Genomic DNA, 13,288 nt, shown 5'->3' on the forward strand with positions numbered 1-13,288 from the left:
ATTGAGCATTTCTATTTCTGGAGCTTTCAATAATGGAAAGGAAAATTCTAATATTTTGACATAATTACATAGTATTATTACCTAATTACCTTTTATTATATATTATTACATAATTAGGATATATGCCTAAAACATGAGAGCCTAGGAATTAGCATGAAATTATAAAACTTTTTATATCATTTGATATTTTGCTAATATCACTATATGAAAGTATTTTAAATGTTGAGTATTTCTATAAATGACATTTTATATCACTCAAGACTGCATTGACAAGTAGAAATAATACACAGATTAAGCTAGTATAGTGGAGTTATAATTGTGATACTGATATAATTTAAAAATATTTGAGGAACATTAATTTCTTTTCATTTTAAAAGGAAAGTCTGATATTAATAAAAACTTGGGTAATAAACACTGCATCCCTAATTTTAAAATATACTAATTTGGGAATAGAACTATATATATATATATATATATATATATATATATATATATATATATATACACACACACACATACACACACATATATATACATATATATTTAGGCTTATGTGAATAAAGCATCGGGCTTATTTTTAAGATGTATAACTACTGGGCTTGCTTTTGAAATAAACATCTAAGAAAATAAAATATATGACTACTCTCTCTGATAATAAACACAATATAACCTATCAACTACCTTTGGTAGAGACCACTAGTTGCACTTACCTTAATTCTGTACTTCTCTTTTTTCCAGTTTTTCCCAGGCATCTGACAATCTGGAATAAAAACTGTATTTTTCATCCTTCCTTGCAATTATGTGAGGGACATTGTGACTACATTTTGGCCAATGTAATTTAAATTAGTGTGCAACTCACTGCCTTCCTTCTTCCTGGCCAGAAAGTTGATGGGCGGGTTGGAGCCTGAACAATAATATTGTATCATAAGTTGATAGCCAAGTACTGAAGTTGGTAGAACAGCAATACAGCAGCTTTGAGAGATACTTACCTCTGGAAATCTTGTGAGAGGCAGAAAAAAAATCTTCCTTTTTTTTTTCTTTTAAAGCCAATGGTATTTGGGGTTTTAGTTTTATGCTGCTGTACCTAATCTTAACTGATACACATTTCAATTGTTGGCATATTACTCCTTTATTAGAAATTGTAAATGAGAAATTATTTCAATACCTGAAGACCAAACTACAACACAAGATTCCATAGGCTCAAGGTTTTGTGACATTCTGGATAGAGTTTTCTGTAAAGTATATCCTTTCCGTGGCATGGCAATGTCATTCTTCTTTAGAAAGGATACTGGGCAAAGATCATTTCCACCATCACCTATATAAACAATTTGTGTATAATTGACTCCCTGTTGTAACTGTTTATCTACAAATTCTACCAACACTACATTTTTACAAAGATTTTTGGGGCACCTTTTGCAAGAATGAGCATGGTAATTTTCAACGGTGAGATGACCACTGCCATCAAAAGCTGCCGGATTCGTAAAGACTTTATCAAACACATCATGAAAATTGGTAGCTTCTAAAACCCAATCTATGAAGACAGAATTTGAATCTGAAATAATGATGCAATCAAATTTATCCTTGTTCTTTCTTATAAAGTCTAAAAGCTCCACCATTCCGGGAGTGAAAGGCATTGATGTCATTGTTCTTTTCATTTCATCTTCTCTTATACCTTCATCTCCCAAATACTTAAAGACTCTGCCCATAAATTCTGTCCAAAATCCTTTTTCATAAGAATCTCGTAGTTCCATAGGAAGCTTTTTCTCGGGAGCACACTGTACAATCCAGGTGTCACTATTGTCATCTATGATTGTATTGTCAAAGTCAAAAACCAGCAAAATTTTCATGGTTCTAAAACAGATTTGGGTTACCCTGAAAAAGAAGAAATATTATTCCCTAAACATTCTGTTTTATATATCTAGCTATTATTTAACAAACATTACTGAGAGTTAATCTGCTAAAACATAGGGTATATATAAACAAATTAAAATAATGAAGCATTTTAGGACCACTATTTAAGCATTTTTTCCATAGAAGCAAATTTCATATTTGCGTATTTAAGTGAATGGGAAACAATATCTAAAAAGGACCCACAGTATTATTGTGTTCCTGTGGGGATTATTCCTTGAGCATTCAGAATGAAGTTACTGAGCTATCCACTGAGAGAAGTAATAAAACAATTATTGTCTTAAAGTCTAATTTAAAAAATTTTAACCAATCTTGTTTTTAATCAATAATAGCCAAACTTATTCGTTTAAAATATTTACAAAAATCTTCATTATTGAACAACAGGTTTCTGTGTACTAACCATAATTTGGACCAAATTTAACATAACAAAATCTTGCAAACTTTAATTTTTTAAAAAAGTGTTTAGCTTGATAATAATTTCTAATATCAATCCCAATGTTATAACTAAATGGTTGCATGGCTGTACTTGAAATTCTAAACAAATTATTTGAAGTGGAACTTAGTTCAGTTCTTCCAGACTAGTAGTAATTGTTATTAACAAGTTTCATGTCAATTTATATTTTCTCTAACTAGTTTAGCTCTGGAGTGCCAAATTATCTGGATATACTTGAGTAATCACACTAGTTATGTTCTGACAATTACTTAAATCTTTTTAAATTAAAAGATAATGAAGGTCATTAATTAGAAATCTCAAGAGGAAAGGAAGGAATAAACTGGTCAACAGATGGTATAAATAATCATGTAAAAATGATAGGTAATTATAGATTACCCAAATAAAAGCAATAATTAATATATATAGATAAATATATATTTTTAAAAGAGTAATATTTTTAGAGATGATTATATACCAGCACTAAACTAAGAACTTTATAATTCTCATTTGTCATTACCCTAGTAAGTAGGAATTATTATTATCCTCATATTAAAGATAAATTAACTAGTGCTTAAGAATTAGGTTGGTTAAGTATTAGTTAAGAGGCAGAATTAGGCCTGACCTGTGGTGGTGCAGTGGATAAAGTGTCGACCTGGAATGCTGAGGTCGCCAGTTCGAAACCCTGGGCTTGCCTGGTTAAGGCACATATGGGAGTTGATGCTTCCTGCTCCTCCCTCCCCTTCTCTCTCTGTCTCTCTCCTCTTTCTCTCTCTCTCTCCTTTCTAAAATGAATAAATAAAATAAAAAAAATTAAAAAAAATTAAAGTGATTCTTCTAAAAAAAAAAAAAGAGGCAGAATTAGTTAAGTGGAATTTGGATTCAGGTCTGCTTGATTTCAAAGTTCATGCTTTTAAGTACCACACTCTAGTGTATAAGAAATAGAATATTTAAAGACTATTCATCAGTTTAAAAATAAGATACTAAGGCCATTTTGACAAAAAGATGTTTAATTACGTGAAAACACTCATTAGTCTCAAAGTACACACTAACTATAACACTGTACCTGTGATCTACTTCAAAACCATTCGGAGGTTTCGCAAGAAATTCTGAAAAGTGAAGAACCCCACAAATAAGAAAAAGATCAATTAAAAATGAAAAACATGTTATTAACTAATGTTACTACAATAAATTTAATTAGAAAAGGAAAACATGGCCTGACCGGGCAGTGGTGCAGTGGATAGAGCGTTGGACTGGGATGCGGAGGACCCAGGTTCGAGACCCTGAGGTCGCCAGCTTGAGCGCGGGCTCATCTGGTTTGAGCAAAGCTCACCGGCTTGGTCCCAAGGTCGCTGGCTCGAGCAAGGGGTTACTTGGTCTGCTGAAGGCCCACGGTCAGGGCACATATGAGAGAGCAGTCAATGAACACCTAAGGTGTCACAACGAACAACTGATGATTGATGCTTCTCATCTCTCTCCGTTCCTGTCTGTCTGTTCCTATCTGTCCCTCTCTCTGACTTTCTCTCTGTCCCTGTAAAAAAAAAAAAAAAAAAAAAAAAAAAGGAAAACATGGCATTTAACCACATGTATTTTCTGGTTTATGACAACAGCTAGCTGGTGAAACTGAGAATAGATGTTATTACTCATATAAGAGTTAAGTATTTGGTGTCTCTCAATTTATTTATTTATTTTTAATTGAATTTATTGGGGTATAGGTTCAGGTGTGAAACACAATAAAATATCTGCACACTGCATCCTGGTGCCTCTCAATTTAAAATATCTGGAGAATTAATCTAGAAGGGTATCTCCAGTTGTATGAATTTAGATGTATACAGGATGGGACAAAAGTAGGTTTAAAGTTATTCATATGAAAAATAATACAATAATTAATAAATAATAATACAAGAATAAACTCTGTGTAAACCTATTTTTGCCCCACCCTTTAATATCCTGATACTCTGTATCCTTGTAGCTTTACATGCCTAATCCAGGTGTCCCTGACTGGTTCCCAGAGATTTAAGTGCAGAATTCACTTTCTCATAGAAACAGTGTAATAAATAACAGTAAGGTATAGTAGGCAATCACATTAGAAATGAGCCTAGGCATATTTTAAATTAAACATGCATTTTAAGCATTCAGAATTTAATTAACCATTTTTTTTCAAATGTAACTATTGGTTAAAAACTGCCTCAAGCCTCAATTTTAATTAGCTACAAGTTACTAAAAATCCTTAACTATTAAAATGTATCATAAGCCTAAAGTTAATATAGTTCCATTGCTGACTATTAATTTCTATCTAAAAGTGAACTTTTCTCAATTTCACATTTTTTTAAAATTTATTGATTGATTTTTAGATAAAAGAGAGAGAGAAAGAGAGAGAGAGAAAGAGGGAGGAGAAGCAGAAGAATCAACTTGTAGTAGTTGCTTCCCATATATGCCTTGACCGGGCAAGCCCAGGGTTTCGAACCGGCGACCTCACCATTCCTAGTGGACACTTTATCCACTAAGCCACAAGTCAGGCTCACATCTTTTTATATGAGTTTTTTTTTACCACTCAACATAAATTTTTATTAAAAATACCCAACTTAGTATCTCCCAAGACAATCTTGCTTCAGCATAGAGCTTTGGTTAAATAGTCATGACAACCTTCAGTTTTAAACACCAGCCAGTTTCTAACTAACACTACTCCTACTCTATATGCCAGGAACAAAATCTTCTGGTTTGGAGCAAAGGAACAGAGATTTCTTAATTCCTAAAATTAATAAAAGTTTATTTAAGATACTTTTAAATTTATGTTTTCTAATGAAGCTATTTTCTCTTACATCAGAAGAGCACCTATTGGCAATGCGAAAATATTTTTATTAAACAAAAACCTTAAATACAAAAACCTTAAATGCTATATAAATACAAGTCTATCTGGTGGATAAAGTCACGAGGATTAGACTGATTGAGAATTACAAATTCCACTTTTTCTTTTTACTTGTTAAACAATAGACAAACACCACATTCCATTGTCAATAAACATGAAAAGATTTACTGGATTTTATTTTATTTTGTATTTTTCTGAAGTTGGAAACGGGGAAGCAGTCAGACAGACTCCCGCATGCGCCCGACTGGGATCCACCCGGCATGCCCACCAGGGGGCGATGTTCTGCCCCTCTGGGGCGTTGCTCTGTTGCAACCAGAGCCACTCTAGCGCCTGAGGCAAAGGCCATGGAGCCATCCCCAGCGCCCGGGCCAACTTTGCTCCAATGGAGCCTCAGCTGCGGGAGGGGAAGAGAGAGACAGAGAGGAAGGAGAGGGGGAGGGGTGGAGAAGCTGATGGGCGCCTCTCCTGTGTGCCCTGGCCGAGAATCGAACCCGGGACTCCTGCACGCCAGGCCGACGCTCTCCCGCTGAGCCAACTGGCCAGGGCCAGATTTACTGTATTTTAAATAAAAAAAAAAAAAAATAAATAAATAAATAAAATAATTGAACATTAAGGAAAGAAGTTGAGCCTGAACAGGTGGTGGCACAGTGTTGGCCTGGGATGCAGAGGACCCAGGTTTGAAACCCTGAGGTCACCGGCTTGAGTGCGGCTCTACTGTATTTTAAATAAAAATCTCAAAAAATTAAGGATGTGCACCAAGATTGTTTTAAGAATGTGAATCTATTTTAAAACCAACTTGCTAAAATTCCCAAAATAGTTATTAACTATTCTCTCCAAAAGCAAGAGCAGTACATATCTGGTATATCTGCAATGTTTCCATAATCTAACAATAATCTATGTGCGTTTAACAATAATGGAAAGTAGAAATTACACAGACATCCAAGGATTGGGGCCTGGTTAAATAAGCTATGTAGCTTTGAAATGCTTATTGTTCTTATAATAAAGAATTGGATTCCTTAGTTTAACTTCATGTGCTGGTGACTTCTGGTCCTCTTTGCATCATCCTGAGGGACTGGGGTAAAATTGTTCATATTCTGACTGCTGCTACTGCTGTAAGGTCTTTGACCTAGGCGTCTGCATCTCCTATGAAACTGTGGCAGGCTACGTTGTTACCATGCAAATAGGGTAAAATCTCTCAGTTTTTGACATTTTAAAAACTGTGCTCCCCCCCCCCCAAAAATATATTTTTTTATTAAGTGAGAGGCGGAGAGGCAGGGAGGCCAAGAGACAGACTCTCACATGCACCCCAACCAGGATCCACTCAGCAAGCCCACTAGAGGGCGATGTTCTTTCCAGCTGGGATCGCTGCTCCGTTGTTGCTCGGAAGGGAGCTATTTCAGCACCTGAGGGGAAGCCATAGAGCCACCCTCAGCCACCAGGGCCAAACTGACCGAACCACTGGCACAATAGCTCTGGGAGAAGGGGGGAGATGGGTGGACAAGTAGAAAGTCGCTTTTACTGTGTGCCCTGACTGGAATCCAACTCGGGACTTCCACACACCAGGTGAACGCTCTACCTCTCAGAGTCCAACCGGCCAGGGCCCCCACAATCAATCAATCAAACCACCAATATTTTAATTGTAAAACTAATTTTTTTTAATTTATTGATTTTAGTGAGAGAGGAAAGGAGAAACATCAATTTTCTGTTCCACTTATTTATGCATTCACTGGTTGATTCTTGTGTGTACCCTGACGCAGGGCTCTAACCCGCAACCTTGGTGTGTACTGGAGGACGCTGTAACCAACTGAGCTACCCCACCAAGGTCTAAAAACTAATTTTTTTCAAAAAATATTTTATTAATTCTGTCATACTTACCAGCATTATTACTGTGTAACCTCTGATATAAAATGATAGATACATGAATTTACCAAAACTTCCAAACTGCCCTTTTGCTGTTCCACTTGTCTATCTGACCCCACCCTTACTTACTGGACTATTATTTCTGAAACAGAAAAGTTCTAGGAAGCTGGTCAGCTGCCCGGAGGAGAAGCTTTCCAGGAAGCCGAAATCGTAGGACTGCAGAAGGGAACATACCAGAATTGCTGACTCAACGCACACTTGCTCAAAGCTCTCCCCACCTTAATAAATGTTTGCCTCAGAGTCTGTTTCGGTGCACTTCTCCCAGAAGTGCCCCGGCAGGTCTTTCTCCTCTAATAAAGCTTGCACACCTGGTGTTCATTCTTACAAAAATCTGAAGAAAAACAGTACAACTAAGTGTTAGAACTTTAGTGGTTAAAAATCTTACCTCCTCTCATTTTGAGCGACCACAATTTGGTGCCTGATAAGTATGTTATGTGTTGCAGCCAAAGAGCTTGTAATGAGATCATTTGTATGTACCTCGGCGTACTGGAAAAGTATCTTCTGAAACTAAGCCTGTAACCTCTCTTAACAGATTTTGGTGTCCTTGGAGGTCTGATTGACCCTCCAAATACATTCCATTACTGTATTTACCAAGCAATTTAAAATATCTTGAAGGTCCAAATAGGAATGATCTGAGACAGCATCCAAGTTTCAACATTCCTATGTTTACAAAAACAGCCCCACATAGCCGGGATCATACCTTAGAAACTAAAATATTTAAAAGTATCATTTCTGTCAATTAATCTCTGGGATTCTATAGTTAAGGGAGAGCTTTGCTCTTCACCTTCCACCCGCGAGGAAGTCTGTGGGCCGCAAACACCCAGCCGAAGCCCCTCTCTTCCACACACCTGCCAGTCCGCCCCGAAGGTCGGCGCAGGAATCTAGCTGGGGTGGTCCTGCGTGAGCCACGCGGTGGGAGCACCAGGCCGATGAAGGTCCCCAGATCTCCTCACTGGCCCAGGCCGGGAGTCGACAGTCGGCCTAGCCCCGCCCTGCTCCTGCGGAGTGTCCGGGAGACTGTCTGCTGGGGTGCCTCACTCGCCCAGCGTCCTCTGCTTCCCGCGCAGGCGCAGCCTATGTTCTCCAGATTCACAGCCCACAGCTACGCGTTCTTCGTTCCTCGGCGACAGATGGCGTCACTTCCGGCGACGTTGCTAAGCAACCCACACAGTTTACCAAATAGTCCCCAAGCTGGAGGCAGCGGCGCTCTGAGTGGGAATCGCCTTTCCAAATCTGAGAGGTCCCTGGGAACCTCGTCAGAGATGCTGATGCGGTTCGGAAGGCGTTATGGACAGGCAAAGGAAAGGACGGGTGAGCTAAACTGGTCCATACCAACATGAGCTTCGTTTCTGATTCCCAGGCATGGGGTGAGAGGCTAGGGTACCAAGTGAGGGAGCCTAGTCCAGGTGAAGTGAACTGCAACGAGTGGATAGCAGCGTTGGGTTCTTAAGTAAGTTGGACAGTTTTGCCCTCAGGTGGATTGGTATGTGGGAAAAGAGGGAAAGAATAAGAAGTAGGCCGACCCAATTGATCTGCGCAGTGACAACTTCAAGAGTCTGAATTTTTATTTGCGCTTGAACTTTGTTATGTATTGAGTGAGTTGCAGTATCTTTTGGAAATATCAACAGCCTCATTCGACTCCTGGCTGAACCTTCTGAGTGCTTTTATGAAAGTTTCTGAAGGGAAATGTTTCAATTTCCTCATCTCTGAAGTGAAGGTAAGGTCTCACCCTAAGGCAAATGCTTTGATAGAGTATAAAAAGTAATGCTATTTAAGATTTTTTTAAATTTCGATGACCTGTTATAATATTTAGATTTTGTAATAGAAGTAGCATAATGAGACATCTAAGGAGCTCGTTATCAATTCTAATTATTTTAGTTTCTTTGGTCTCTAAATTCTCAGTTAATGTTGTCATAGTGACGAGAACTGGGAATTTGGACTGTCCTCATGTCAGTGCCTGAGCTTCTGTAACAATAGAGCCTCTTGTGTCAGACGTAGAGTAGGAGCCAGCCATTCTCCATTAATGGATATGTATGTAGTGGAGGACTTATGAAGTAGCAACAGAAGGTTACGATCTGTAGGAGAGAGATAGTACCTATGTGGCATGTACTGTAAAAACACAATTACTCCAACATATTCTCTTTCCTATGTAAGCAGAACTGCATTGAAAGATTTAGAGACCTAATAAGTGTTCTGAAGCTTTGGTCCAAAAGTTTCCATCTGAGCCTCATTGCTAATTTGCAATTATCATTTGGAAGAGGGTGAAATAGAAGAGGGGTTCAGATATGTAGACAGCTATCAATGACACAATTATATAAAGATTTTTTGGGGTGGAATCAGCCAGAGTGGTGAATCTCTAAAAATCCTCTCCTCTATTAAGTTAAAAAGAACATTGGCAAAAAAAAAAAAAAAAAAAAAAAAAAAAAAAAGAGGAAAAAATCAGAATCACCTTCTTGAGAACTCAGGAAATCAAACTGAAGGCTTGCAACAATTGGGGAGTGTATATCAAGAAAATTAGCTGAATCTTGACAAAAACAGTGAGTTTTTGCATTTTAAGTTGCTCTAGTCCCAGACTTTTCTCCCAGCTTTATGGTAGTCAAGAAAACCACTGCGATCACAGTGAAATTCAGTGGCTTAGCAATCTATGGAGGGAGCAGAACAGGGTTGGATCCCCTGCAAAGCCCATTTCCCAGGTAACTGTTATTATTTGACCTGTCTGGTAGTTCCCTGGAAAAGCCCATTTGCAAGGCTTGTCTTTATTTGACCTGACTCAGAGCTCACCAGGTATGTTTGTTAAAACAGTGCTATTTTCTAAACATCAAAGCTGCCTGTTGCAGTGTTAACAATTGGCTATGAACAACAAAACGACCAAGCAACTTAAAAGGAATACCTAGGATATGAGATGCCCATAGGGAACTTTGAAAAGAGGGACAAACATGTATCCCACAAAGGTGGGATATAAAACTGAGACTCATGGACTTAGATAAAAGTGAAATGGTTACCCAGGGGAGGGGGTAGGGAGAGGGAAGTGAAGAGGGACAAATATATGGCGACAGAAAATTATTAGACTGGGTAATGAACACACAACGAAATCAACAGTTCAGATGCTATAGAGATGTCCACCTAAAACCTATGTACTATTTTTTTCAAAGGTTTTACTTATTGATTTTAGAGAGAGGAGAAAGAGAGAAGGGAGAAAGGAACAGGAAGCATCAACTCATAGTAGTTGCTTCTCTTATGTGCCTTGACCAGGCAAGCCCAGGCCCCGAACCAGTGACTTCAGCATTCCAGGTCAATGCTTTATCCATTGCACCACCACAAGTTAGGCAACCTGTGTATTCTTATTGATAAATGTCACCCCATTAAATTTAATTTCAAAATAAATAAAATAAATTAAAAATTAAAGAAAAGGAAAATCTCCTTATATACCTTTTTGTGAGATCAGCAAAAAATATAATTTTTGGTGTGCTGCAGAATTTTAGCTATTAATTTATATGTGCCATGAGATGAAGAAGATTGCAGACTACTGCTTTACACATTCAGGAAGCTCATTGATATTCTAAATAGGGTAAACTCAAGTTACAATCAATATATCACGATCAAACTGTTGAAATCTAAAGACAAAAATATTGAATGCAGTACCAGATAATTCATCACGTATACGTGAGCCTCACTGAGAGTAACAGTTGATTTCTCATGAGAAACTACAGAGGCTAGAAGGCAGCAGGTTGACGTATTCATCTTTCAAAATTCATGGAGAATTTAAGATATTTCCAGGTAAACAAAGACTGAGCAAATTCATTTCTAGCAGACCAACCCTACGAGCAACAGTAAAAGGAGTCCTTCAGAATAAAATGAAAGGACACTGGACCATAACTCAAATACACATAAATAAATAAAGAGCACCAATAAATTAAATATACATGTAAATAAAAATACAGTATAAATGTATTTTGTTTGTAACTCTTTTTCTTCTGATTTAAAAGACAACGTTAAGAAATAAAATTCTGGGCCTGACCTGGTGGTGGCACAGTGGATAGAGCGTCGGACTGGGATGCGGAAGGACCCAGGTTCGAGACCCCGAGGTCGCCAGCTTGAGTGCGGGCTCATCTGGTTTGAGCGAGGCTCACCAGCTTGGACCCAAGGTCGCTGGCTCCAGCAAGGGGTTGCTCAGCCTGCTGAAGGCCCGCGGTCAAGGCACATGTGAGAAGGCAATCAATGAACAACTAAGGTGTTGCGACGCGCAATGAAAAACTAATGATTGATGCTTCTCATCTCTCTCTGTTACTGTCTGTCTGTCCCTGTCTATCCCTCTCTCTGACTCACTCTCTGTCTCTGTAAAAAATAAATAAATAAAATTAAAAAAAAAAAAGAATGCTAAAAAAAAAAAAAAAGAAATAAAATTCTGTGTTCATGAGCATACAATGTATGAAGATGTAATTTGGCCCTGGCCGGTTGGCTCAGTGGTAGAGCATCGGCCTGGTGTGCGGAAGTCCCGGGTTCGGTTCCCGGCCAGGGCACACAGGAGAGACACCCATCTGCTTCTCCACCCTTCCTCCTCTCCTTCCTCTCTGTCTCTCTCTTCCCCTCCCACAGCCGAGGCTCCATTGGTGCAAAAGATGGCCCGGGCGCTGAGGATGGCTCCTTGGCCTCTGCCCCAGGCGCTAGAGTGGCTCTGGTCGCTACAGAGCGACGCCCTGGATGAGCAGAGCATCGTCCCCTGGTGGGCGTGCCGGGGGGGGGGGGCGCATGCGGGAGTCTGACTGCCTCCTGGTTTCCAGCTTCAGGGAAAAAAAAAAAAAGATGTAATTTGCATGGAAAAAAGATAAATGCCTAGGATGTGGAAAAATTGGATTCCTCATACACTGTTGGAAAGAATAAATGGTGCAGCCACTTTGAAAAACAACTTGACACTTCCCTAAAATGTTAAACATGAAGTTATAATTTTCCTAGATATGTGTCTAAGATAATTGAAAACATATATTTATACAAAAACTTATACATGAATGTTCATAGCAGCATCTTTATTATATGCGGCTTAAGTGTCTGTCGCCGATAGCTTATTGGTTGCTTGCGTAACTGTACTAGCCAATGGGGTGAAGTTGCCACGGCATTCAAATAGTCCCGCCTTCTGGCATGCCACCTCACAAATTGAGGTTAAAGATTGTAGCAATTATTATGCTGTTAAGAAATCTTAACACCAGAAGGGGTCTTTGCAATAGTACAAGACTAGAGGTTCTCCAATTGAAAAATAATGTCATAATAGTTCTAAGTCTTTGGCTGGCTCCTCTAAAGGTGAAATACATGTCATTCCGAGAATTGGTTTGGCTCCATCTCAAACAGGGTTGCCGTTTCAATTGAGACGTAGACAATTTCCTGTAAAACTTGCCTTTGCTATGACCATCAATAAGTCTCAGGGCCAAACGCTTAAGCATGTTGGCATTTTTTTTACCTGAGCCTGCATTTGGACACGGTCAACTTTATGTTGCCTGTTCAAGAGTTCGTGAAAGAACGGATGTAAAATTAAAAATAATTGATGGGCCCTGGCCGGTTGGCTCGGTGGTAGAGCGTCGGCCTGGAGTGCAGAAGTCCCAGGTTCAATTCCCGGCCAGGGCACACAGGAGAAGCGCCCATCTGCTTCTCCACCCCTCCCCCTCTCCTTCCTCTGTCTCTCTCTTCCCCTCCCGCAGCTGAGGGTCCATTGGACATTGGAGCAAAGATGGCCCGGGCGCTGGGGATGGCTCCTTGGCCTCTGCCCCAGGCGCTAGAGTGGCTCTGGTTGCAACAGAGCGACACCCCGGAGGGGCAGAGCATCGCCCCCTGGTGGGCAGAGCGTCGCCCCCTGGTGGGCGTGCCGGGTGGATCCTGGTCGGGCGCATGCGGGAGTCTGTCTGACTGTCTCTCCCCGTTTCCAGCTTCAGAAAAGAAAAGAAATTAAAAAAAATAAAAATAAATAATTGATGGTCCTCTGCAAGGTGAGCTTAAAAATGATGGAAAGATCTACATAAGAAATGTTGTGTACAAAGAAATCTTTGACATGTGAATTAACATTTTATTATTTAAATCACCTTTACTTATTGAGCTAGCAGTGGCTCTTAAGAAATGTACCGCCAGTGGTTTCCTTCATTGCACTCTACTCTAAGCAATTAAGCAAGTAGAAG

The 13,288-nt window shown here is 39.2% G+C and overlaps 2 protein-coding genes across 10 annotated transcripts in view; one reads left to right on the forward strand and one right to left on the reverse strand.

The window, feature by feature from the left end:
- Nucleotides 1-1,064: 1,064 nt before the first annotated feature.
- On the reverse strand, nucleotides 1,065-8,169 carry PHOSPHO2 (phosphatase, orphan 2). Of its 8 annotated transcripts, XM_066279695.1 has the most exons (6): nucleotides 7,976-8,169; nucleotides 7,346-7,458; nucleotides 4,919-5,090; nucleotides 3,400-3,447; nucleotides 2,964-3,112; nucleotides 1,065-1,872 (listed from the first exon to the last, which is right to left on the reverse strand). In XM_066279695.1, exon 6 carries the CDS (start codon nucleotides 1,845-1,847, stop codon nucleotides 1,122-1,124), a length of 726 nt encoding a protein of 241 aa, XP_066135792.1. In that variant the 5' UTR covers nucleotides 1,848-1,872; nucleotides 2,964-3,112; nucleotides 3,400-3,447; nucleotides 4,919-5,090; nucleotides 7,346-7,458; nucleotides 7,976-8,169; the 3' UTR covers nucleotides 1,065-1,121. The 8 variants fall into 8 exon arrangements, with proteins under 8 accessions (XP_066135792.1, XP_066135794.1, XP_066135797.1 ...); XM_066279697.1 differs by lacking the exons at nucleotides 4,919-5,090; nucleotides 7,346-7,458 and adding an exon at nucleotides 3,561-3,869 and having other exon boundaries at nucleotides 2,964-3,123; nucleotides 3,405-3,447; XM_066279700.1 differs by lacking the exons at nucleotides 4,919-5,090; nucleotides 7,346-7,458 and having other exon boundaries at nucleotides 2,964-3,123; nucleotides 3,405-3,447.
- A 143-nt stretch (nucleotides 8,170-8,312) lies between these two features.
- CFAP210 (cilia and flagella associated protein 210) overlaps nucleotides 8,313-13,288 on the forward strand; it is a 63,757-nt gene continuing 58,781 nt past the window's right edge. Inside the window, exon 1 of one of the 2 annotated variants that reach the window (XM_066232903.1) lies at nucleotides 8,313-8,438. In XM_066232903.1, the coding sequence (XP_066089000.1) occupies nucleotides 8,390-8,438 (49 nt within the window). In that variant the 5' untranslated portion in view covers nucleotides 8,313-8,389. Of the gene's footprint in view, nucleotides 8,439-8,767; nucleotides 8,845-13,288 lie in introns of those variants that run through there. The other variant, XM_066232904.1, reaches the window with a different exon arrangement.

This window comes from Saccopteryx bilineata, chromosome 5 (genome assembly GCF_036850765.1).
Source record: "Saccopteryx bilineata isolate mSacBil1 chromosome 5, mSacBil1_pri_phased_curated, whole genome shotgun sequence".
In the NCBI taxonomy this organism is placed as follows: Eukaryota; Metazoa; Chordata; class Mammalia; order Chiroptera; family Emballonuridae; genus Saccopteryx; species Saccopteryx bilineata.